This window comes from Pseudopipra pipra, chromosome 4 (genome assembly GCF_036250125.1).
Source record: "Pseudopipra pipra isolate bDixPip1 chromosome 4, bDixPip1.hap1, whole genome shotgun sequence".
Taxonomy (NCBI): Eukaryota; Metazoa; Chordata; class Aves; order Passeriformes; family Pipridae; genus Pseudopipra; species Pseudopipra pipra.
Genome location: NC_087552.1, coordinates 12,979,690 through 13,003,791, shown reverse-complemented (window position 1 = coordinate 13,003,791; position 24,102 = coordinate 12,979,690). Strand labels below are relative to the sequence as shown.

At 44.4% G+C, this 24,102-nt stretch overlaps 2 protein-coding genes across 8 annotated transcripts in view; both read right to left on the bottom strand.

Moving 5' to 3' along the window:
- Window positions 1–5,838: 5,838 nt before the first annotated feature.
- Window positions 5,839–13,390, bottom strand: LOC135412761 (E3 ubiquitin-protein ligase RNF4-like). Of its 6 annotated transcripts, XM_064651605.1 has the most exons (9): window positions 13,245–13,260; window positions 13,029–13,150; window positions 11,575–11,644; window positions 10,642–10,745; window positions 9,642–9,696; window positions 8,916–8,925; window positions 7,563–7,719; window positions 6,466–6,520; window positions 5,839–6,132 (listed from the first exon to the last, which is right to left on the bottom strand). In XM_064651605.1, exons 4-9 carry the CDS (start codon window positions 10,677–10,679, stop codon window positions 5,983–5,985), a joined length of 465 nt encoding a protein of 154 aa, XP_064507675.1. In that variant the 5' UTR covers window positions 10,680–10,745; window positions 11,575–11,644; window positions 13,029–13,150; window positions 13,245–13,260; the 3' UTR covers window positions 5,839–5,982. The 6 variants fall into 6 exon arrangements, with proteins under 6 accessions (XP_064507675.1, XP_064507678.1, XP_064507674.1 ...); XM_064651608.1 differs by having other exon boundaries at window positions 11,618–11,644; window positions 13,029–13,390; XM_064651604.1 differs by having other exon boundaries at window positions 13,029–13,375.
- Window positions 13,391–17,135: 3,745 nt separating this feature from the next.
- LOC135412763 (AF4/FMR2 family member 1-like) overlaps window positions 17,136–24,102 on the bottom strand; it is a 30,522-nt gene continuing 23,555 nt past the window's right edge. The window contains exons 17-25 of one of the 2 annotated variants that reach the window (XM_064651611.1): window positions 23,992–24,035; window positions 22,428–22,482; window positions 22,254–22,297; window positions 21,477–21,624; window positions 20,327–20,357; window positions 19,878–19,929; window positions 19,091–19,145; window positions 18,916–18,959; window positions 17,136–18,294 (exon numbers count right to left, since the gene is read on the bottom strand). In XM_064651611.1, the coding sequence (XP_064507681.1) occupies window positions 18,057–18,294; window positions 18,916–18,959; window positions 19,091–19,145; window positions 19,878–19,929; window positions 20,327–20,357; window positions 21,477–21,624; window positions 22,254–22,297; window positions 22,428–22,482; window positions 23,992–24,035 (711 nt within the window). In that variant the 3' untranslated portion in view covers window positions 17,136–18,056. The remainder of the gene's footprint in view (window positions 18,295–18,915; window positions 18,960–19,090; window positions 19,146–19,877; window positions 19,930–20,326; window positions 20,358–21,476; window positions 21,625–22,253; window positions 22,298–22,427; window positions 22,483–23,991; window positions 24,036–24,102) is intronic. The other variant, XM_064651612.1, reaches the window with a different exon arrangement.

Genomic DNA, 24,102 nt, shown 5'->3' with positions numbered 1-24,102 from the left:
TAAATCAAACTAACCCATTAAAGCAATTAAATCTCCATCAGCATTTGAATGCAGATTAATGATGTCAAATGGAATTGGCACTACACAACTGACTTAATTTTTAGAAAGGTAACCCAGAATGCCCAATCACTCACCCAAAAAGACTCTCGAGCTCAGGGAGGTAGCTTGAATGGTATTCCCAGCCAGGGGGATAATCCCTCAATGCAGAAGCTCTGTTCCAAGGAGAACCAAACTAACAGCCCCCTTGGTGGGGCTCCTTTTATACCCTAGCCAAATCTGCTCTGTGGTCAAATACACACCTGAAGCCAGCAATTACAAGAGTGAGGTCAACTGTAGGTCACCAGCTGGGGAGCCTTGATCCTGCTAGGGCAGGTGCACCTGCCACACTTCCCCCACCCAACCCTAACCCTAGGCCAGTATACCTTGTTTTATGGGGATTCCAGAGCTGCTGGACTGTGCAGGAATGAAGTTATGGGATACACAGATTTTGAGAAGCAAAAGGAATCTTTAGCCCATCCCTCTCTGTACACAAATCTTAGTTTGTGGGTCTGGATTCAAGATGTTGAGCTCTCATAAGTTCATATTGCTTTTAGCACAGTTAAGGTTGGAATCAGGGTTTCTCACCTGTGGGTCTTTCCCTACCGTCATCTAAATGCTTTTGCTCTTGAAAATTGGAAGAATTAATCTTTCCAAAGCCAATGGGAATTTAACCCCAGCAAAACATTCAGTCTCATACAAAAAAACCCCCAAAACATTTAACAAGTATGATAACCTGCTGTGAACCTTCCTGTAACTACAGATGTATTATTTTCAGCTTCAGCTGCAGCCCTGGGAAGTTTTTTGGGATATTTGCTTGTTTCTCTGTTATTCTAAAGCAAATTTTGGTTTTGAAACATGACAATAATCCAAACAATAATGTCAAGGATATTATTCTGTTTCTTTCATTTAGTATTGAGATATAATCTTTAAAATTAATAAGATCTTGAAATTCAGTGATCCTACACAGTTTGGTTTAAAGAAATGGCTTTTGCAATTTTCTCCCCTTACCTTTTTTAGATTGGTTTTCTGTGACAAGTGGATCTTCTTAACATAAATGTCTTGTTTAACTTTTAGACCATGCTAAGCCTTCTGACAGCTTAATCAAAAACTGATATCTTCATGGCTAACAAAACGGATTATGCATTTGAGTAGTTTGTATTTGTCTGTGCTTGGATTAACAAAAATCTTAATCCTTTGCAATCCTCATCCCACCCAGGGATTCACAATTCTATATAGAGTTCAAGTCAGCACAGAAATGGGATACTGGTAAGAAGGCAGTTGTCTTATCTCTGAAGGCTGTTCTGTGGCAGTTCTTCTAGAGGCATCCACAATGGCTTGGGTAGGCATCAGACACATTATCAATAAGAACAGAACTCCTACCTGTCTTGAGAAACAGAGAGAGAGGTGAATTTAATTATTTGTATTTCTTGGAGCTGAGTGATGAGTGTATGAGTTGCTACTCACTTCTGTTTTCTGTTGGCTTTGTTTGTTGTTTTGTCCTTTTTGCCTGCCTTGAAAATATACATGGTTTGTGTACTTAATACTTTTTACTTGTTAGAGACATTTGTTCAGTGGGTTCAATCAACCTTTGCCAAAGTAATGATCCCTTTCAGAATAGCAGGGCAGTGTCATATTCTGGTGCTTTTGATTTCCAGGATCCACTAAAGAGAAGCTTTATGCAGCTGTGAATTTAGCTTTATAAATCACTTTGAAGCAGAAATTTGATCCTAAGTAAAAGTGCCATAGATTGATTCTCCCCTCACCTACACATGTACTCCACAAGTCCATCTGCTTCAGTGAACCTACTTCTATTTTTATAGCTTGGCTTCCTGTAGAAGAAAACCTTATTTACAAGTGCCCCCTTCCCTGGTAATATCTACTTCATTGGCTGATGTAGGCTTGATCTGAGAAAGGGACCATGGACTTAAGATTTTTAAGTTTTATGAAAGCAAATGGCTACTGCCCTGTATGTGACCTGAATAGGGGAAGTCTTTTCATGTGAACTCACACTGTATTATTACACACACGATAAATGGATGTACAGGTAAGTCCCCAACTACACACAAATACTAAAGTAGTTATTGAAAATATATACACATTGTACCTCTACATCAGACTGCTGGGATAGCACTGAACTTGTGAGTGATACTTGCACGAGAAAGAGATGTGAGATGCCTCCCCTGAGGTTTCCTGTCTTTCGCTCAGAAGCTGCAACTAAGCTCCAGCTCTTACCCTTGGTCCCTGTCTGAGCTATGCTGCAGCTATGCAGCATGTCCACCCCTGCCCCTTGCAGAAGCTGGCCTTACACTGCTGACTGGACTTCTTGGCTTAGTTTTAGATTTACCTCATTATTACGGCAGACACGCAGAGCCATCTTATCCTAGCTTCTCTCGAGATGAGGGAGGACTAAGGGTTGAATCTGGGTTTCCTCCACTTTTGGGAAGTTCAGAAAAGACAAAACTATTCTCTAATTTTTTTTTTCCCCACAGAAAATCAAATGTGACATTAAGCTATGACTGTGATTTTTGAGACATTACTTTTCTGTGCGTGAGTGTGACTGTTCACTCAGCTCCTGCTGGGTGTTCATCTAAGGCAGCTCACGTTAAATCTGGAGGTATGCTGGGAGTGGTATCACCAGGCAGGCAGGAGGGGTGACCAGAAAGGGCTAAAAGGCCATTTTGCAGCCATTATCACCTATAGATTGCTCTGCCCTGCAGCCATCACTCTGAATGTTGATTTTCGAATATTGAATATTGATTGTCTGGCCATTTTGTAAGAATTTGCTATCTCATGGAAATGGTATAGAAAAAACTTCCAATCAGCTTATGCAAAATGCTTTTGAAAGGAAATCAACACCAGCTTGACGGCTGAGACTTTTGTGCTTCAGTGAATGCCCACACTGTAATGTGAAGAGGCAAGATGAACACACTCAGGTAACAAAATTCGCTCATAGATGCACAAGTTAAAACTTACAGGTAATAAGTTATGAGTTGAGCATTATGAATTAGACAACTTGTGAGTGACAAATCTCATGACTTAAGTGATGAATTAGTGCATTCATGAAAGACTAACCTGTGCAAAGAGGATTGAGGCCTTGCTTGTCATCTTTGTTTGTTACATTTCTTAGTGTGTTTGTAAAATAAAGTTTAATTTACAGAGTACATTGCTCTGTAAATTTGAGAGATCCAAATGTACTGTGACAGTGGGCAAAGAACCAGTGCTATAGACTAGGGCTAGAGGATATTGTCCTACTAAAGTGGCTGTCTAGTGGATGAATTGTAGAGTGGCACCTTGGCCACTCCTGTTCACTAATGATCCTGTTATATGTCTTCCAAAGTCAAAGATATTAACTCCAGCTTCCTGACCAGGTTAGATTTGAATGGTAATAGTCCTCTTATTTAAAATCTCTTCTAGAGTTAAGCACACATAATTTATAATTTGCTTTTAATATCTTATTAGATAAAAGACTCTTATAAACCAGTAGAGATACACATTCCTGGGAAAAGTTAAAAAAAAAAGAAGTCTTTTTGAGGCACACTTTCTGCTTCTCTGACAATATCTGAATGTGAAATGGGATCTGAGGTGACTAATATTACTGGAAGAATGTGTGGGAGAAGAAGCATAAGCCATCCTGCAAATAAACAAAAAGATGCTCAAAATGCTATAAACTGGAGGAAGACAATTTTCACCTTACCTTTATCTGAAGACTAGTTATTTACCTTGCAGTTCTGTCTGCCATGCAACAATCAAGTATGATCATTAAGAAAATTTAGTATCCCTGAGTACCTCTTCCCCATCATTCTGTTATTTCCCCTGTTCTGCCTACCATAGTTGAGGGACTGTAGGACACGCTGTGTTCTGACTAGACCTTTCACTAGGATGACACAAAGAGAGTTTATTAGCCATTCAAAATAGCCAGCAGAGTAGCTTCTCAAATATCTACAGAGATGCATTTTAAGGAACTCAAAGTAATAGATTTGGGTGAGCTCAGAACACCGTTAGCTCTTGCTAAAAGGAGCTCAGCTTTTTATTGCTCCTCTGCAAAGCTGAGGTGGACTGCACACATAGGGCTGGAAGTGATGAAACCACTAATATGTGGTCCTGTTGTCTGATGATAAAGTGCAGAGTTATACATTTAGGAATTTAGAATATGGATGACTTGGTGACTGGGGATGGTAACGTGCAGCTCTTTGCTGTATACTGCTCTAGAATTTAGTGAAACTTGCATGGATAAAGTATTGGTCACACTCTTCTCTGCCTAACCTCTGAAGAAACCTTCCATAATCTACAATAAGGATTACAAAATTAAATATACCGTACTTCCCCTTTTTTTTTTCCCACTAGTAACAAACCAAATCAAAGCAGTGGTTTGGATTGAACTTCCATGAGTCCTGCTGGAAGCAGTAAAAGTACAGCTTCCCAAATATACAACCTGTGAAATCCATAAACTGCAACAGAGAACTAAAGAATTCCTATTAAAAGTTGCTTTGCAAAGAAAGCAGTGCTTTTTCTATAGGATAACTTGCAGCAAACTTTTATCTTTTACTCCAAATAGAGCAGAAGTGTCAGTGTTATTGTCTTTTTATTCTTTCTCCCCAAGCAGCAAGAAATCTGGCATTCTGATTGCAAATGCTCTTAGGTCTACCCTGAGTGTGCCACATAAACGATGCCTGAAGTCCATGACAGTTTATTCTATCCTGGGGTTTCCATCCCCAGGAACTGAAAATTCTTCTGATGAAATAGAAGAATTTTTCAAGGAGAAATGCAAGACGAGCCTTTGTGCAGGGCTCCCATGGAGGGAAGGGTATTTCAGCAGCGACAGCCCCTGAGCTGTGAAGTACCACGTCCAGCTGGCAGATGGAGACGTTTGCAAGCGCTGAACCCAGAGCTTGGGAAGTGCAGGTCTCGCTTAGCCCTGCAGGCAGTTAGAGAAATGACCTGTGCGTTCAGCAGGATGCTTTCTCCCAGAAATACGGACAGGTACACACCATCAGCACTCGCTGGCCATGTCTGGTGTAACTCCCCGTGACTGACAGGGACACTTGCTGCCAGCCCATGTCAGCACCCTGGACCTAGGAGCTGCTGCAGGCTCCTCATTCCCTCTGTACACAATTTGCCTTTGCAGTGGAAAAGGCAAATGGCGATGGTCCCGGTGAAGATGACAGTGACGGCAATGGCAAAAGGTGGCGCTGCGTTCCTCGGCAGTTGCTTAATGTCTTTACCTCGCTACTTAAAGCACCTTCTATTTTGCAGGTTAAATGTTGAACACAGCAGTTCACACTGCTATATTCTTGCAATTGCCCTTAAGCTTACCGGCTTTTCAGAAGGGGGAGAGCTTCATAGAAGCTGGCAGTGCTCCTGTCATCAGCTGGCAGGCATCAGTGGAACCTTACAACCAGGGACATAACAAGGAGCAGCTTGGACCATAAACAAGCTGTCTAGATATGTACAAGGGAATAGTTTTCTTTGGACACGTGCACAATCTGCTGCTCTTTCAATCCTCAGGGCACTGAAATCATAACATTTTCACCAAAATATCCAGCTGAGTCTGTCCTGAGAAATAAAAGTCCTTGCAGCCCAAGCAGCGTCTGTTTCCTTTTCCCCACACAACACACACACTGCCCCAAGAACTACAAAGCTTATGCCTTTAGCATTTTTTCTCTGCCAAATCAATGACTTCAGTGTGATGAAAAGAATGAATGCTTCTGACTGATCCAACAAAGAGTTTTATTTCCACCTGTTACAAGAAGTTTCGGTCTACCAGCTGAGTCCAACATAGATGAGCAAACAGACTTGACCATACTTAAATCAACAATTTATTTAGAATTAAATTCAGGAAAAAATGGAGCTGTATACAACGAGAACTGTATACATGAAGCAAAAAATCTTTCCGCCACCTATTCACCAAAATCCATCTGAATCTGCGCTGAGAAACAGAAGTACTCATAAATAAATGGGATGATATTGTGTGTGAGTGAGTTGTCTGCTGCAGGCTGGACAAGCCCCGGTAACCTCAATGGCAACAGGGAGGCATTGACTGCAGAAGATATGGCCGCACCGGGTTGCCAAAATCAGTCGTTCGCTTCGCAGAATCTGGATGAAAGGAAACCACAACATGTATTGGGAGGAAAGGATTCAAGTTTGCTGCTCTTGTTGGCACCGGGCCAATAGGACTTAAAGGATCTGGAATCAGTCCGTTACTGCTAGCATAATGGGGGACCCAAGGATCTGTCAGTGCCATCTTGGCAAGGGTTTTTCCCTCTACATCCACTACCAAGAAGTGATTTTCAGAGCCCCATAGCAAGGTCTGTGCTTCCAGCCAGTTGCCCATAGCATCCCACATAAGACAGCTGAGTTGCGCAGCTCCCCCTCTGCCCCGTTCCCCCTCCCACAAAGCAGAAAGGATGACAACATGTGGATCCTTACCTTTGAGTACAAATCCATGCAAATTCGACAACAAATAGTCCCTGGTGGCCATGGACTAGAGAGAACAGATCCAGAAAGAACAAGCAGCCATTACTATCGCTGGGCATTGAGGGTTACTGATACATAAAACGTCACATAATCATCTGACTGCACTGAGTAGCCATGATGCATTTCTTTTGAAGAACCCTGCAAATCTGTAACTCTCTCAGTTTGCTGCGTGTAATGAGGAGTTCAGAGCTCCCTGTCCTAAAGGAAACAGCATCTTGGTTTTCAATGGGAGAAAGATGCAGTCAGCCGCCCTGCTCTGGGATTTGAATTAACAGCAGTCTCCAGCACTGGGCAGCCTATGTATGACAGCATTAACCTCCAACAGGTCATCAATAACAGCTTTGTAACTGAAGGATCCAGCTATCCTCTGGGAACTCTTCACCCCAGAAGGGAATGAGGTCTGACACTACAGAGTAACACTGCAGATGGCTCTGGCAAGCTCCAGCCCCAGGAAGGACCCTTTGGTCAGTGTTAAATGCTGCAGCTCTGAGCTCTTTCAGCCTCACCTGAACAGAGCAGGAAGGTGCATTCTGTAACGGAGAAGCTTGAGACCAAAGGAACACAATATTCCTTTTTTAATATTTTCTCCTGTGTTGCCTTTCAGTAATCCAAAAGGCTCAAAGCACACCAGTTTTATTTAAAACCGGCAGAGAATTTGCCCGGCTGCTGCCTGCTGGTCTCGTGATGCCAAGCCTCATCCACACCAATGAAAGTATTGCTGTATCTAACATCACTACCAGAGCTTGGCTTAAAAAGTAAATGACAATACATTGTGAGCTACGGCCTGTGACTTATCTCCCTTCCTTGCCATACCCCCACGCCCATCTTTAAGGTTGTATGCAAAGCTATGCATCTGTCTTGGGCTGCATTTTTCTCCTAAAGTGCAAATGGTATCATTTGATCATCATACAATACAGGATGTTATCCTCATTGAAAAAGGGAAATAAGTAGAGTAAGTGAAGGTCGTTGCAGTATAACTTAGTCCAATCTATATAAAAATTTTTTTAAAAAGCAAATTCAGTGTTTGGTAGGTCATAAGGAATACATACTTCAATCTTGCAGTTTGCTCTTCTGGTGATATCTGTTGTTTAGATGCCGTAGCAGTCCCATACACATCATTGACTGTTGTTTCATCTCTGCTCAGTACAGAACCGTCTGGCTGTTGATGGTTTCTTAGTGAAAGATTTCTCATTTGTTGTATATACTCTGTAATTTAATTTTGACAAGTTAAAATTCTTATTCTCTCTCTCTCTCTCTTCCCCCGGAACTATCCTTCAAATGCATTATCATAAATAGTCTGTAATGGTTCCTATTTTAAATGAACTCTATTGACCTGGGTTAAATGCAATCTTAAACAAACACGTTTCCCAAATATTAAGGCTGAAGCCTTCCAGACACTTTCTAGATGTTTCTGCTATGGACCAACACAAAGCATTTGCCCTATTCACCCTACAAACAGCTGAAAAGGTGACCCAAGACATTCTCAATGTATAAGTTCTATAGACTTACACTACCTGTGAATAAAGCTGCCCTGTAAAGGGAAGGTCCCTCACCCCATTCTTACTAAAAGTGTCTGCTGCAATCCTATGGCCAGGAAGGGCAACAATTGCTGTGTGATAGTGGAGAGAGAGGACTGCAGTCAAGTTTCCAAGGAGCATGGTGACGTAGCACATACACAACAAAAAGGCCTGGTAAAACACAGAGTGCTTTCTCCAGAAACCTTCATAAGAGATTGAAGAGATGCTTAAATCTAAAACTATATACTCCAGAGCTGTTGTGCTTCCTTGTTGCTGTATGATGCTAAACTGTTGCACTCTTTTTGTCTGTGTTAAACCAAACCTCCCCACTCAAAGGCAGTTTCTATCAAATGAGTCTTGTTAAGAACAGTCCTCGGAATTTATAAAGTGGTTTAAAGTCTCCTTAGAAATTGTCATCATCTCTCTCCTGAGTTAAGGTAACTTGACAATGGAGTTATATTGCCCAAGTTCAAAGGAGATCAGTTTTTAATGGCCTGGTCTATAGCATCCAAAGGGTCAAGAAATACTGTTTGTTTTTTAACTCTCAGAAACCACAGGCAACTCTGCAACTCCAGAGTCCATGTAACAATAATCAAGCACTAATCAATTAAAATTACAGAAAGTGTCCCCAAATTAAAGTTCCTTTCTGCATAAATATTCAGCTACAACTTTTATTTGCAGGGATTTTCCAGTGTGTCTGATAGTGGCTATCAGATGCAGATTGGATCCATTCTCTAAGATGCTGCACAGAGGCTTTACCATCGTACTTTCCTTTTGCTAAATGCAGTTTCAATTCCTGCTCCTCAAGTTTGTTGAAAAAGACAAACAAAACATAATAATTATGCTTAAGACATTTCCATTATCAACTGTAAAATGTCAACTCACCTTCAGGAAGCTTCATCAATGCATATGGGAAGGGAGAGAAAAGAAAATACAATTAGACTTTGGTCTGCACCCCTGGTGCAGCACCAGCTCAGTGAAGCAGTTACAACAGCACAGGGGAAGAATGCTATCAACCTCCTATTTTGGTTAAGTACACTCGAACTAGTAGTCAATTAGCTGCTATCCTGAAAACAAGTAATAGGTTGCTACTGGTTCTGCTGCCTCTGTTGCAAAAGGGCAGAAAACAGAGGCAGCTTAAGAACCATTGGAAGACCCTCCTCCCAGCTCCTCAGTTTCAATTCTCTAATTGGATTTGGGCTGAAAGTATTACTTTCCCTCTTTCTCCCTCAAAGGGGCAAATTCAGCTGTGTTAGCCCCAAACACTTTGTGTTAAATGAACAGCTGCTGAAGAAAGGTGATTGGGAGTAAAGAATTCCAGTTTGCTGCTGTATTGGCACCAGGGAAATAGAACTTCGAGTATCTGCCAGTTACTCCTAGAACAATAAGGAACCCTCAGTTCTTAGAGTGCCATCTTGGCAAGGGTTTCCCCCTCTACATACACCACGAAGAAGTGACTTGGAGTGACGTGCTAGTTGGAGCTTCAAAGCAAGGTCTGTGCTTCAAGCCAGCTGCCCATAGCACCCCACATTAGCCAACTGAGGTGCACAGCTCCCCCTCTGCCCCTTCCCCCCGACAAAGCAGAAAGGATGACAACATGTGGATCTTTACCTCTGAGCTCATATCCACCCAAACTGGAGAACTAACAGGACCTGTTGGCCATGGTCTACAGAGAACAGAACCAGAAAAAAACATGCAGCCACTAATTTTACTGTGCATCAAGGGTTACCAATACATAAAATGTCAGAAATGAAAACATTCCCTATTCAGATTTAGCATCATCCCACCCCAGCAAAAAAATTATTCCAAGAACTATTATGTACTGCAAGCATTTCAATGCATCTCAAGTCATAGTGCAAGATACATTCAATAATGCCTTTATGAACAAAGAAGAAAGGTTCCTACTGGATTTTGATGCTTTTGGTTTGGTTTTTTGGTGGTGTGGGAAATATCCCTCTTTTTAAATTTAGAAAGACGGCATAAACTCAGGGAACAAAGAAACAAGGAAGAATTTATTCAACGCGTTGGGTCTTTCTCGCACCGAGTTTCTGGGGGAAAGATCCCTTTGGTTAAAATTCCATACATTTTATAGTTTCACAAAATCCCCACCCTTTTCAGATAAGCTTAATATATTCTTTTTTGCCTAAAAAGGTTTCTTTTCTCTGAAAAGGGGCTTTTCCTTCTTTCCAATTGGCCACTGGACATCCTCTGTCAAAAATTATGGATCTTCCTTTGTTCTTAGCCCAAAGAGAGAAGAGAAATCTCTGTGTACAAAATTCTCACATGGCCCCCCAAAATTTTAATTTTTAGGAATTTTTATATTTCCCTTATCAGGCCGAAAAAGTCCCTGATACCTAGTCCCAGCCTGAGACTTGAATATCTTACAACTTCGTGATATGCCTATAAAAATCCATATTTTTATTTCTCACAGTGGAGGTTTTTTTTGTTTTGTGGGGTTTTTTCTGTTTAATTAGTTCTTTTCCAGGCAAGCCTCTATATTCCAGCTCAAAAATTTTCACACAGAATCAAACAGAACCCAAAAGCTTGGCAAAAACCTGTTTGTACCGTGTATCAGAAACTAGATTTTAGAGACATTTTATCTGTCACATACCCATTATTATCTCTTAGTTCCTCTTCAGTGTCACTCATTGGTAGCGCTACTGAATTATCTGCTGCTCTGGAAACAAGTGGGTGCTGCTGGTTTTAGTCCTGCTGCTGCAATGGGGTAGAAATGGAAGTAGCTTAGGAGCCACCTGAAGCCTCTCCTCCCTGCTCCCCTGTTTCAATTCCCTAATTGGTTTTGGGCTGTAGGTGTTTCATTCCCTCTCTCTCCCTCAAATAGGCAAATTCAGCTGTGATAGCCATAAGCACTCTGTTTTAGATGAACTGCTGCTGAAGAAAAAACCCAACCCCAAGTCCGCTATTATTTTTGTGGAACTTGAGCTGGGTCATGCAGATTCTTTTGTAAAAAAGCTTGAGGCCTTTTCCTATTCTTGCTAAATGTTTCTGCTTTACAAGGCAGCAGTGGCATCCCAAAACTGAGGGGATAAACTACACTGTGGGCTGGATCTTATTTACAGACTTCTTGGAGTAATAAACAGAACTCGTTTGTGCCCCAATCCACTACAATTGTGCTTGGCACCGCAGTGACAGGCGTACCTCAAACCAGCTAAACATTTCATATTTGTGAAGTCAAAGACTTCCTGTCCTCTCCTTTGCTTTTTCTTTAAATCACTGGCCTATGTCTTGGGTATCTCTAGAATAGCTTCAGCCTTAAATGGCATCTCCTTCTGTTAACATTACCCATGATTTGTAAATGTTCTCCCTGAGTTCTGAAGCAACAAGCTTTTTTAGATTACTCTCCACCCTCTGCAAGTGATAGACATGCTGAGGTGTTCATGAGTGCATTTGGAGTTGACAGGGAACTCTGTCTTAAGTGGTAAATCAGACCCTTGAGGTCAGGCTGCTCAGTCACATGCCAGAAGACAGGTCTGGGAGCACAAGAGACTGCAGGATGGAGAGAAGGGTGCCATTCACTGCTTACCACAACAGAACTATCGCCAGTTAGATTGGCTCGGAAGATTCACCTGTGAGATCTATGAATTCTTCACCAGCTGAAAAACAGAATGTTAGAATCAAGATCAGAGATGGCAGAGGAATGAAATGGGCTGCCATGGTGGAATACGGTGAGGTAAGATTCAAATGGTGTCCTGATTCTCTTCTCTTCAGGAACGTGTCCAACATTTCACTCAAGCTTTGCCCTCAACAGTCCATACAGAGCATTACCAGCCCTGTCTTCCACAAGTGGCAGCACAAGAGGAGCGGTGGCTGAGCTCCTCACATAGTTCTGTTCCATGACAGCAGCTTGTGGGAGATAGGAATTAGCAGAAGATTCACTTAACATAGGGGAATGTATATCACACAGAAAAACAAAACCAGAAACAAAAACACCAAAATGAGAATCAGAGGGTATTCTAATTTTGCGGTACCATGCTGTACACATTCCCTTGAGGTAGAGGGCCCAGCTAATGACAAACTGCTGGAATATGCATTGAATGGTGCTGTGGGCCATTCCTACTTGAGTGCATCGCATCAAGGAAAAGACATCACCTCTGATCTCTTACCAGTTGCCTCACCAAGGAAAAGCCTATCCCAATGGCTTGCAAATATCCCCTCACTCCAATATTCCCATTCCCAAGTCACCAGTTTCTGCCCAAAGCTAGAGGGGAAGTCCATGAGTCCCTATGGCAACCATTGGGTAACATTTCATGTCCAGGTAACAGGACACCCTCACGGAGTTCCAGAATGCCTTGGTTTGGAAGGGACCTCAAAGATTACCTGGTTCCAACCCCCTGCCATGGGTAGGGACCCCATGCACTAAATGACGGTGCTCAGGGCCCTGTCCTGGAATGGGGCCTTCCAGGGATGGGGCATCCACAGCTTCTGTGGGCAGCCTGTTCCAGTATCTCACCACCCTCACAGTTCTCCCTAGTATCTAATCTAAATCTCCCCACATTTGGTTTAAAACCATTCCCCCTTTTCCTATCAGTCTCTGCCCACATAATAAATCATTCTGCCTTTCCTGCAGGCCTCCTTCAGGCACTGGAATGCCTCAATGAGGCCTACTCCTCTCCAGGATGGACAGCCCCAGCTCTCCCGGCCTGGCTGTGGAGGAGAGGTGCTCCAGCCCTCTGAGGCCTTCTCCTCCGGCCCTGCTCCAACAGGCACATCCTGCTTGTGCTGGGCCCCAGAGCTGGGGGCCATTCCAGGCGGGGCCTCATGAGGGCAAAGCAGAGGGAGACATTCACCTCCTCCCACCTTCAGCCTGAGGAATACTGTAGCCTTTCAGTGGCTAAAGAAATCCACCCACCCCTCCCATAAAATAACACTTGACGAGGTGTCACTTAATAGAAGTTGGTGGTTCAGGCTGCCAACAAAAAGACAAAAGGATTCAAGGCTGATGCTTTTATGGGCTGTTTCTATCACTGCACAACTTACCAGAGTCCAGAGATTGCTGCCTAGAGGTTTTTAAGTCTGGGCTTTTGCATGTGAAGCACTGGCTATAAACCAACAGGCCACACGCACTAACTTGCTCCCTGAGCACCGTGGGTGGACGTTTACTGAACAGAAAAGGACAAAACGGTCAACGGCAAATAGTCAGGCCTTCACTAGAGGGAGGGGGGGGTCTTAGGGTTTAGTATTTTCAGGACAAACCAGCCAGGATTTGGTAAGAGAGAAGTAGTATAACATCTGTTTCCTTCCAAAGGCCCCCACACTGCACCGGGCAAAGTCTGTAACTGAACTGTTGGGGAGTAAAGAGTATTAGACGTCAGATGAAAAGATAGGCCTTCTCAAAGCTTTTTTCTGGGCACAAAGAATAACAGAATATGCCAAGTTGGAAGGGACCCACAAGGAACATCGAGTCTAACTCCTGGCCCTGCACAGGACCATCCCCAAGATTCACACCAGGTGCCTAAGAATGCCTCTTGAATTCTGTCAGGCTTGGAGCTGTGACCACTGCCCTGGGGAGCCTGTTCCAGTGCCCAGCCACCCTCTGGGGGAAGACTCTTTTCCTGATATCCAACCTAAACCTCCCCTGACACAACTTCAGCCCATTCCCTCAGGTTCTTCACTGGTCACCACAGAGAAGAGATCAGTGCCTGCCCCTCCTCTTCCCCTTACGAGGAAGTTGTAACTGCGATGAGGTCTCCCCTCAGTCTACTCTTCTCCAGGATGAACAGACCCAGTGCCCTCAGCCGCTCCTCACACGGCTTCCCCTCAAGGCCCTTCTGTCCCTCCTTTGGACACTGTCTATGAGCTTAATATCTTTCTTACATTGTGGTGCCCAAAAGTGCCACAATGTTCAAGCTGAGGCCGCATCAGTGCAGAGCAGAGCGGGACAATCCTCTCCCTCGACTGGCTGGCGATGCTTTGCCTGATGCCCCCCAGGACACGGTCAGCCCTCCTGGCTGCCAGGGCACTGCTGACTCATATTCAACTTGCCATTGAGCAGGACCTCCAGGTACGTTTCCACAGCACTGCTTTCCAGCATCTCATTCCCCAGTCTGAAAATCCAGGGTTGTCCCATCCTAGGTGCAGAATCCAGAATTTTCCCTCATAGAAAAGAACTTTCCCTTATGGAACTCCATATCGTTGGTGATTGACCAGCCCTCTCATTTGTCAAGGTGTCTCTACAAGGCCTCCTTGCCTTCGAGGGAGACAACAGCTCCTCCCAGTTCTGTGTTGTCTGCAAACTTGCTTAGTATCCTTCCCAGCCCTGTGTCCAAGTCATTTATGAAGGTGTGGAAGAGCACTGGGCCTAAGATGGAGCCCTGTGGAACCCCCCTAGTGACTCCCTGTTCATGTGCTTCTAAGGCAAAAGAAAGGAAAAATATGGCTGAGACAGGGGAGAAGAAATAAATTACAAAGTGTCTCAGCTTTCTAAGAGTACTTCAGAATTGCCAGTAGATTGGTTTACGTCAGCTGTGCTCTGCAGGTACTTGCACTTCTTGCAAGCTGGAGGAACTGTTAGAAAGCATGGGACATGCACTTCTGCAGCAGATTTCTGAGCAGGAGCCCATGAGTGACATCCCTCCATCACAGGAGACAGACAGAGCTGTTCCCAAACACCCCTTGTCATTTGCCACCCCAGTCTGAGGCTTCCAAGGCTGAAACTGAGCAAGACCCTCAGTAACTCAGTTCCAGTGCTGAGGGCGTGGATGTGTGCCAGAGCTTGGAAAACATTCCTCTGGTGTTTTCTGGGCACACAACTACTGCAGACTGTGGGATGTCACCTAATAACCTCTGGAGGCAGATCTCCTTGTCAGCAATATGTGTGATTATTGTCCTGTTGGTTACTCATAATAGAAATGTGCATAGATCATCAATACATTGGCCCATTCGGACAATTCATTGCACTTTGTCGTTTTAAAGGCAGGTGAAAGCACTACCTGAAAAAAACACAGTGCAAAGTTTTCCCAATGGAAAAAGAAAACTTGAACTTTATTTAAAATATTTTTGCTTGCAGGTTCTTTTTTCAAAAATTAAAAAAAATAACTAAGCTGTTTCTAGTTTTGCCTACAGTTCTTTTTGAACAATTCAAAAAACTAACAAAACTAAGCTTCCAAGTTTCTAAGTTTTCAGAAGTGCAAAAAAATTCAAGATGCTTTCTTGAAAAATTCAAAAAAAAAAAGCTTAACTAAGTTTCTAAGTTCCAAAGGCTTCACAACTACAAAAAACTGGGAGGTATTTGACATCCTGGAGAAACAATTCAGGCACATTTTCTTCCAGTCTCAGTCACTAATCCCTGCCTGGTGGAGTGTGACAGGTCTGTCAGGCTCCTGGTCAATACCAGAGCACGGGTCTCTCTGATGACTTTGGCAAAGATCTCTGGAAAAAGAGAGGGAGAGAGAAAACCTTTGGTTGCTTTCATACAACAGGCACATCTGACAGAGGACACTCAGCAAATACAGCTACTTGATTCAAAGGGCACTTGCAAAGCCTGTAGAATTTCAGCAACTGCCTCATCAGTGTGAGCCTTTTTACAGCCTTCCTACTGCACATCGTGCTTATCTTCCTTTGCCACTTTGCCAACAGATCATGGCACTGCATCCCTTCATCCTCAGTAGCTCACAAAGCCTTGTGTTTTATGGAAAATGGCACTGCAAAGGCCACGTGGGATGGCAGGTTACAGGCTGAACTGCACCCCCTCTACAGCTTTTACAGATGCACCACTGCTTGCACCACAGGAGAACACAACAGTTTTAACAACAAAACTGTACAATAACAAGAGGAGCAGCAATTCTAGAAATTGCTACTGGCAAATACTGGTCACGTGCCCAGCAAGGACTCCAAAATTCAAGTGCTGCTCAGGAGCCAAGTTCCTTTAGCAAGTGCTGCTCCAACAGGGCAGGTCTCACACATCCCTCCCTCTCTCTGTCCTCCCAAAAGAAGTGCTCCTGAAGAAGCAGGAGCCGGAGTGGCTGCAGGGCCATCCTTGCCTGGTCTTCAGGAACTACAGACAAGGGATGTAAAACAAAAACTTTTCAAACTTGAGTAGAGGCCTCCTTGGCTCGGAGGTGACGTCCGGCAAAGAAGGCACTGGAAAAGGCTTTGTGACATGCCCTGCAGATCCCAGAAAAACCACAGAGATAAAGCTGGTTAGAGAGAGAGGCCTAAACCAATTCCAAAGCCTGGCTTTCTTAAATTTCAAGAGAAACTGTGTATTTGTCCCAGGCATAGTCTATTCTCTAGGCTCTCCCCCTCTCACCTTCTTCGTCAGCAAACCCATCAAGAATGGAAATGGAGACTTGGCTTCTCACCTGGCTGCTCATAATGCTCAGTACCAATAAACTTTTCCCAAGCATGGAGAAATTCAGTAGCAGGTTTCCTTGCACAGTGGCTAAAAGAGCAGGAAGGCTGCAAGCAGCATATTTTTCATGGCCACTAGCCAAGGCAGGAATGGGTGATATCCATTCCCACTTATTTCCCTCTTAAGCACACACCAATTGCTGACTCTCCATTACTGACTACAGTGTCAAGGAAAAGCAAGCAATGAGAAGCCACCTAATACACTGTGCAAAGTCTGGCTTAACACACACATAACAACAACAACATTGCTGGGGAAGGAGGTGAGAGGGGGAGCGCCTGGTCAATAGACTGTGCCTGGGACAACACAGAACACACACCAAGCCACTGGTAAACAGCCATGGAATTGATTTTAGAACCCAGAAATGCAAAGATCCAGCTGCAAGGGTCATGAACAATTTTGTAAAGAAGCTATAAATCCCTAAACCTGGGCTGCAGACAAAACTGCATGTTTCTTATTTTTAAGCAACCCATCCTTTCTTTTTATCAACACCTTTATTTTCACACTAATATTGTCTTTACAGTTTCCTACAAGTACTGAAACCCTGACTAATCTTAGAGTATGTTTCTAAAGAAAATCACACAGCACCCACGGGTTGCTGGAAACATCCCACCAGTTATCCTGGATGCCTACTCTGATGCTCTTTGACAGCTCCGTGTAATTTCCCTTCACTTGCCAGTGCTTGGTGAACAAAGGATCCTTGGGGTAATCCATGGCAGGCAGTTTGTCAGCCTCGGCTCTGTGTCTCTTGCAGCTCTCAGCTGTGTCTCAGCTCTGTATCTTTTGGGTCATGTCTGTTGGCTTTGGTGCAGGATGTGCAGGAGTCACGGCTGGCTGTGGTGGGGGCAGCATGTCTTTCTTCTGGGTTTCAAATGATGGGTTTGATGCTCTGGAGATGGGAAGCAAAGTTGTGAATATGGTGTATATACATTGTAGGGATTTTTTTAAGGCTCAGTTACATCCTCTACCAATTCTCTTTAAATTCCCCTGGAAGTGTGAGACAACTTGTTAATACAGAGGATTCAATCAAAGCGAAATGAAACTTTGTTCAGTTCATTGTGCATTAGATATCACACCTTTATCAGCCAACAACACACAAGTTGCTTTTCAAGTAGGAGCAAGTCTCAGGACTTGTCCTTGGAGCCAACACTTGCACCCAGACTATCAGGAAACTGCAAAAAAGGTATCCCTCCAACACAGCCCCTTGTCGCTGAGTGAAGGGGTAATTACAGCAACTAAAATCCCTGGGACAAATCACCCAACAAGGCAAATAAACTGCAGCACTGTCTCTCTCTCCTCCTTATGGTACATGGTACCTTCTGTGGTCAGAGATACCCCCCCTGACATCTCCTCTATGTGTTTTGACTGAATTAGGCTGATTGTTCCTTTCAGACTTGCCAGCTCAACTAGACAGCACTTACAAAGTTGAGAGGATTCAATGGAGAGAGACTTAAAATGCTCTGCTTTTAAATGGCAGAGACCATCCCATTTAATAATACAGTGGCATATGAGATTAGTGATCCTCTGAAGTCAGGATGACCAGGGGACACCAAATAGCACCTTGCTTCACCACTGCTCAGTTACATCATTTTTTATTCAGCGTTCCAAGGTTTCCAAGAACACGCTGAGCAGTGAGTCCCAGCTGACAGACTGCAGCATCAGTCCCTGGAAGACTGGGCCCTGATCTCCAATGGATCGGGGTCCTTCCGGTGCCTCTTGGACCCATCGTGCACCAGGGGCTTGCCAGGCCTTTTGATTCCCACAATCCGGCGGGTCTCCAAGCCTGAGGAGCTCTCTGAGTCACTGCTGCTCCCTGACTCTGAGCTGCTGGACAAAGCTGATGCCACACTCCTGGGCTGGGACTGTAGGGGAATGCGTGGCCACCGTGTGCTAAAACTAGAAAGGAGCATGGGAGAGTGTTACTTATTATAGGGACATGGCAGTATTCAGAAATAAAACTGAAACCCTCTGTTTTGGCAATGAGAGGAGAGGGGAGAAGGCCAGAGGAAATACATTGCCATACTCAAAACATAAAGCACTGGAATGAAAAAACTCTGGAAATAATAAATCCTTCAATGGGGTCAGACAAACATGTAAACAGGACATCACTGCTACATTCTGAAGCTGCATTTGGCCAACTAAACTATCAAAACCCACCAAAAGTGGCCAGGGCTTTTCTGAAAGCCCCAGTCCGCAAAAGCAAAATTTCCAATAAAGGCTACCAGATTTCAGGATGGTTTCTTCATTTTGTAATTCTCCCCCTTAAGTTTTCCCTTCTCCATCTGTGTTCCTTGCTCAACCCAAAAATGTGGGTCAGTGCTGCCTTAGAGGAAAAATTCTGGGCTTCTCCACCTTTCTTCCTCTAATGCTGGCCCGGGGCACTTTAGCCTGTCTTGAATATTGCTTCTGACTAACAATACATGACAGAAACCAGGAACCCTTTCCCATCTCCCCCTCCCATAAAAAGGAGGTTTGTTTTTCTCCTTATCTGGTCTAGCTAGAATTTTGGTAAAAAACCTGTCTCTTGGAGAAACAAGTGCAGAAGGAGGCTTTTCAACAACCTGTTTTGGTCACAAAAAGAAAGAGAAGAGGGGAAGGAAAGGTTAGTTCAAGGAACTCAGAACAATGCAACAAGGTGAGATGATTCCGAGGCACGTCTGTGTGCCTGGTGTGTCCAACATCCCAAACTGACTTGGTTGTCATCGCTCTCCTCACTGTCACTGAGCTGCAGGTCATCCAGGAGCACGCTGAAAGACAACCAGAACAGAAACATCAGCCAAGGCAGACACATTCTCAAGCACCAGACTCTGAACAAGATTTGGGTTGGGCTTGCCAAAACAAACCAACCTCCCCCATCCCTTCTGAACATTTGACACGTTCAGGCTGCAAAAGCCTGTCACTGCCTGAATGGGTGGTAAAATGGTAACACACAGCCAGGCATTTCATTGGGCTTTCCAGCTGACCTGGGGATATTGGGCAATGGAGGTCAGGAGCAAGGGCTGCCATCTAGAGGCAGCAAAGACCAAGCTCAGGGAGGGAATGCTGCTCACAAAAGGCTCCCTGGCCCAGCCCGCAGGGGGGAAGGAGTCTGATCCTTGCACAGGAAGAGACTCCCGTGCTCTCAACCTGCACTGCTCCCCAAGGCTATGACATTAATACTTCGGGGGTTTTCTCTTCAGTTTTGGTTTGCCTTCAACACAGATAATATAACCATTCCATGGCTTAGTGGACTTGGCATTGCTGGATTAATGGTTGGACTTGATGATCTTAAAGGCCTTTTCTAACCTAAAGCTTTCTGTGAGTCCATCCGGAAATAATAATGTTTCATGGGTAAAAATTCCCTGCACTCAAGTTTTCTAAGAAAAACCAGACTGATAAAACTTAATCTTCAGAATCCTCAAGGAGCACCAGTTTTTGTGCCTTCCAGGTTCTTTTAAGTAACTGCCCAGTAGAGCTGGGAACAGAGTCTGGTTACTTACGATGTTCTTGTCTGAGAGCTCGGCAAAGTTCCTGAGGCTGTGCCAGACTGCTCTGCACATCAAACAGGAATAGGTTGGATTAATTTGCCTCACTTGTAGCCTCTTTCACCCTATGATCTCTGAGCACCAGATTGGAAAGTCACTTTCTTCTGGGACATGTTTGCCACTGAGACTATTCATCACTCCATGGGCTTTCCCAGTGGGGTTTCCGAAGGGGGTTTCCTAATGAAATACTGCTTGTGCCCTGCTGGACTGCTCCCTTAATTTCTAGGTAATGAATGTTTACAGTCTCTGTGGCCATTTCTAAATTCATCCCTGTTCAACAAAGCAGAGGAAATCACCCTTCTTAATCCATGTAAACAAGTGATGTTCCCAACAACATTTCACACACCACACACAAAATGACCTGTCAATACATAACTGGGTGTTTGCTTTGGATTTCTGCTTACCCTGATGCTGAGCTGCAGAGCCGTCCATGTCCTAGAAAGAAAGACAAAGTGCATGTTGAGAATGAAATAAACCAGCTCTTCCTCAATAGCATTTTACCAATGATTGGTTTCCCAGGTGTTACCCACTGGACTAAACAGTTTGACTGGCTTGTCAGAGTCTGGCAAGAGTCTGGCAGAGTTCTTGCCAGTCTAAGCTGGCTGACATACCTTAGCATGCACAGAAATGATACGTGCTACTGCCACCAAAAATGTTTAACTACAGTGTGTAAAACCATGCTCCCAGGGTTTGGGAGGAAGAGGGAAGAACAGCAGAATTTCTGCTCGTCTAGACCTATTCACTGTCAGGATCATGGCAAGGCAGGAGCCTCCCTGCATCTCTTCTTTCAGCAAAAACAAGAGGGAGGGATGACCTTTCAGCCAAAGGACCCCTGAGCAGCCTTCTCAAGATCCTTTCTTTGGGTGAATCTTTCACCTGTGTGCAGCAGCCCTCACAGGATGTTTCCTAAAAGCAAACCAGCCCAGCCCTGCTCCCCAGTCACCACCCCTGAACTGTACATGCAGCACACAGGGCACACAGCCAGGGCTGCAATCTCACTGTTTCTTCCTCCTCCCTCTCCAGGTTTCAGCACTGGAGGACTGTATTATCAAACAGATGTTGATCAAACAGCCAAACAGAAGTAACCAAGGATGACAATGACAATGCTGAAACAAGCAGAAAGTGAAGCCATGGATTTTTTACTGGAGCTTACAGAGCCATTATCCAGAACACCTATGCACAGAAAACAGTCAGGGGCCACAGCCTAAAGACTGCAAAGGAGGATCATTCAGCATATTCACCAAAAGTTTCATCTGTCAGCTTCAAAATGGACTAAGCATGGAATTACAACTCCAGAAGTACTAGACAACGATGCCAAAGGACAAGGGGGAACACTTCCAGCAGAAACCACCAGAGGTCTAACCACGCTGTTACTGAGGGTATTTCACTGACAAACTCCAGAAGGGAAGCAGCATCTCTGACGCAGCAAAGGTGTCAAGGGGACACCTGAAGGACAACACTATTTCAGGTCTCCTGTCCTGCCTGCACTCAGACAGCAGGCAGGCTGAGGCAGGAGGCTGTGTTAAGCAGCTCCTACATTTCATTTGCACTCACCTCAGGTGCTGGTGCACTTGGAGGGTCGCTCATGTCACCATCTCTCGAGGTGGTCTCCATCTCCCAGTCTACAGAGCTCCCTGAGTCACTGGTCTCGGAGCTGCTGGATGGAGATGATGCCACACTCCTGGGCTGGGACTGTAGGGCACTGCAAAGCCACCAGGAGATGAAATTACAAAGGAGCATGGGTGAAGATTATTTATTTATTATATTGACATGGCAGTATTCAAAAATAAAACTGAAACCCTGTGTTTTGGCAATGAGAGGAGAATACATTGCCATACTCAAAACATAAAGCACTGGAATGAAAAAACTCTGGAAATAATAAATCCTTCAACTTCAACCCAGTCAGACAAATATGTAAGCAGGACATCACTGCTACATTCTGAAGCTGCATTTGGCCAACTCAACTTTAAAAACCCATCAAAACTGGCCAGGGCTTTTCTGAAAGCCTCAGTCCTTTCAACTGGAAAAAAATTTCCAATAAAGGCTACCAGATTTCTCAGTTTTGTATTCTTCCCCTTAAGTTTTCCCTTCTCCATCTGTGTTCCTTGCTCAACCCAAAAATGTGGGTCAGTGCTGCCTTAGAGGAAAAATTCTGGGCTTCTCCACCTTTCTTCCTCTAATGCTGGCCCGGGGCCCTTTAATCTGTCTTGAATATTGCTTCTGACTAACAATACATGACAGAAACCAGGAACCCTTTCCCATCTCCTCCTCGTATGAAAAGGAGGTTTGTTTTTCTCCTTATCTGGTCTAGCTAGAATTTTGGTAAAAAACCTGTCTCTTGGAGAAACAAGTGCAGAAGGAGGCTTTTCAACAACCTGTTTTGGTCACAAAAAGAAAGAGAAGAGGGAAGGAAAGGTTAGCTCAAGGAACTCAGAACAATGCAACAAGGTGAGATGATTCCAAGGCACGTCTGTGTGCCTGGTGTGTCCAACATCCCAAACTGACTTGGTTGTCATCGCTCTCCTCGCTGTCACTGAGCTGCAGGTCGTCTATGAGCACGCTGAAAGACAACCAGAACATAAATATCAGCCTAGGCAGACACATTCTCAAGCACCAGACTCTGAACAAGATTTGGGTTGGGCTTGCCAAAACAAACCAACTTCCCCCATCCCTTCTGAACATTTGGCATGTCCAGTCTGCAAAACCCTGTCACTGCCTGAATGGGTGGTAAAATGGTAACACACAACCAGGCATTTCATTGGGCTTTCCAGCTGACCTGGGGATATTGGGCAATGGAGTTCAGGAACAAGGGCTGCCATCTAGAGGCAGCAAAGACCAAGCTCAGGGAGGGAATGCTGCTCACAAAAGGCTCCCTGGCCCAGCCCGCAGGGGGGAAGGAGTCTGATCCTTGCACAGGAAGAGACTCCCGTGCTCTCAGCCTGCACTGCTCCCCAAGGGACAGAAAGCACCCTCTGTGCACCAGAAGCTGTGCATGTTCACGCTCTCTGTGCTCAAGGGCTACCAGTATTTCTCCTGTCACAGGGCTCCTTGTCTTCCTGCTGAAGTCTCCTGACACACATACAAGAGTCAACCCTATTTCCTGTTCCTTCTGGAAACTGGCTGGGGCCTGCCTGACTCATGAACCCAGAGAATTCCTCCAGTGTCCATCCAAAAATGGGGGAAAAAGCTTGGCAACCAGGACAGTGATTTTACTTAATCAGGTCACAACTCTCTTCATTGCAACCTCATTTCCATCCAAGGGCTCTCTCTGAGAAATTTTTCTCATGGGCGTAAGAGAAAAATAAGATGCCAACCCCTCATCACAGCACAGTTCACAGCAAGAAAACAAATATGGATGATCACCAATGAACCCCATCATCCTGGAAAAAGGAGGAGAACACTGGTGTTCCTGAGGCCTATTAGGAAAACTACACAAATCTTCACACTCTTTCATTTCAAATTATGAACGAAGAGAACAAGATTTACAGCTCTGTGGGTCACCTCTAAACACCCTGAGTGATTTGATTTTATGTTTACATGACAATAGAGGAGCAAAATCCTGAAATAAAAAAGTGATTCCCTTACATAAACACTATCCCCATTACCTACACAAATCCTTTTACACTCCTACCAAAGCAGTTGACACACATGGGTGCACTTTCAGGGAAATAGGTCCGTGCCACTGCCAAAGCTGGCCACGGTCTCACAACCAACAGCAATTCCACAAACCACAAGTGGTTGATCTGCTCTTGTCCACAGACCAACTTCACATTTTCTATCCTAGCCATTCATTTATCAGATTGTGCCCCTCCCTGCCTTTACAATGAGAATACGAATACAGTTCTGGTTCACAGGTAAACTGCAGCATGCCTGGATTATGCATTTCTAACTGGAGCTTTCAGGATAACCCCACAGAGCTGAAGCCAATTTTTAGCAGCAACCTCAGGCAGCCAGGAACCAAAGCCTATGGCTAAAGGAGAAACCAAGAATGCTTTCCAATCTCCCCCTCATATAAAAATGAGGTTTGTTTTTCTCCTAATTTGGTCTAGCTAGTAGTTTGGGAACAAACCTGTATCTTGGAGGAGCAAGTGGAGAAGGTGGCCTTTCAACAACCTGTTTTGGTCACAAAAACAAAGAGAGAGGGAGGAAAGGTTAGCTTAAGGAACTCATAGCAATGCAA

What these genes read in the sequence shown, in the direction of transcription:
- LOC135412761 (XM_064651608.1), bottom strand. Translation starts at nt 10,679, where the DNA reads ATGAGTGACACTGAAGAGGAACTAAGAGATAATAATGG. An exon ending in GAACTAAGAGATAATAATGG is followed by an intron (nt 9,697 to 10,641) that starts GTATGTGACAGA and finishes TGTTCTCTGTAG; the next exon opens with ACCATGGCCAACAGGTCCTG. An exon ending in GCATGGATTTGTACTCAAAG is followed by an intron (nt 6,133 to 6,465) that starts GTAAGGATCCAC and finishes CCTTTCATCCAG; the next exon opens with ATTCTGCGAAGCGAACGACT.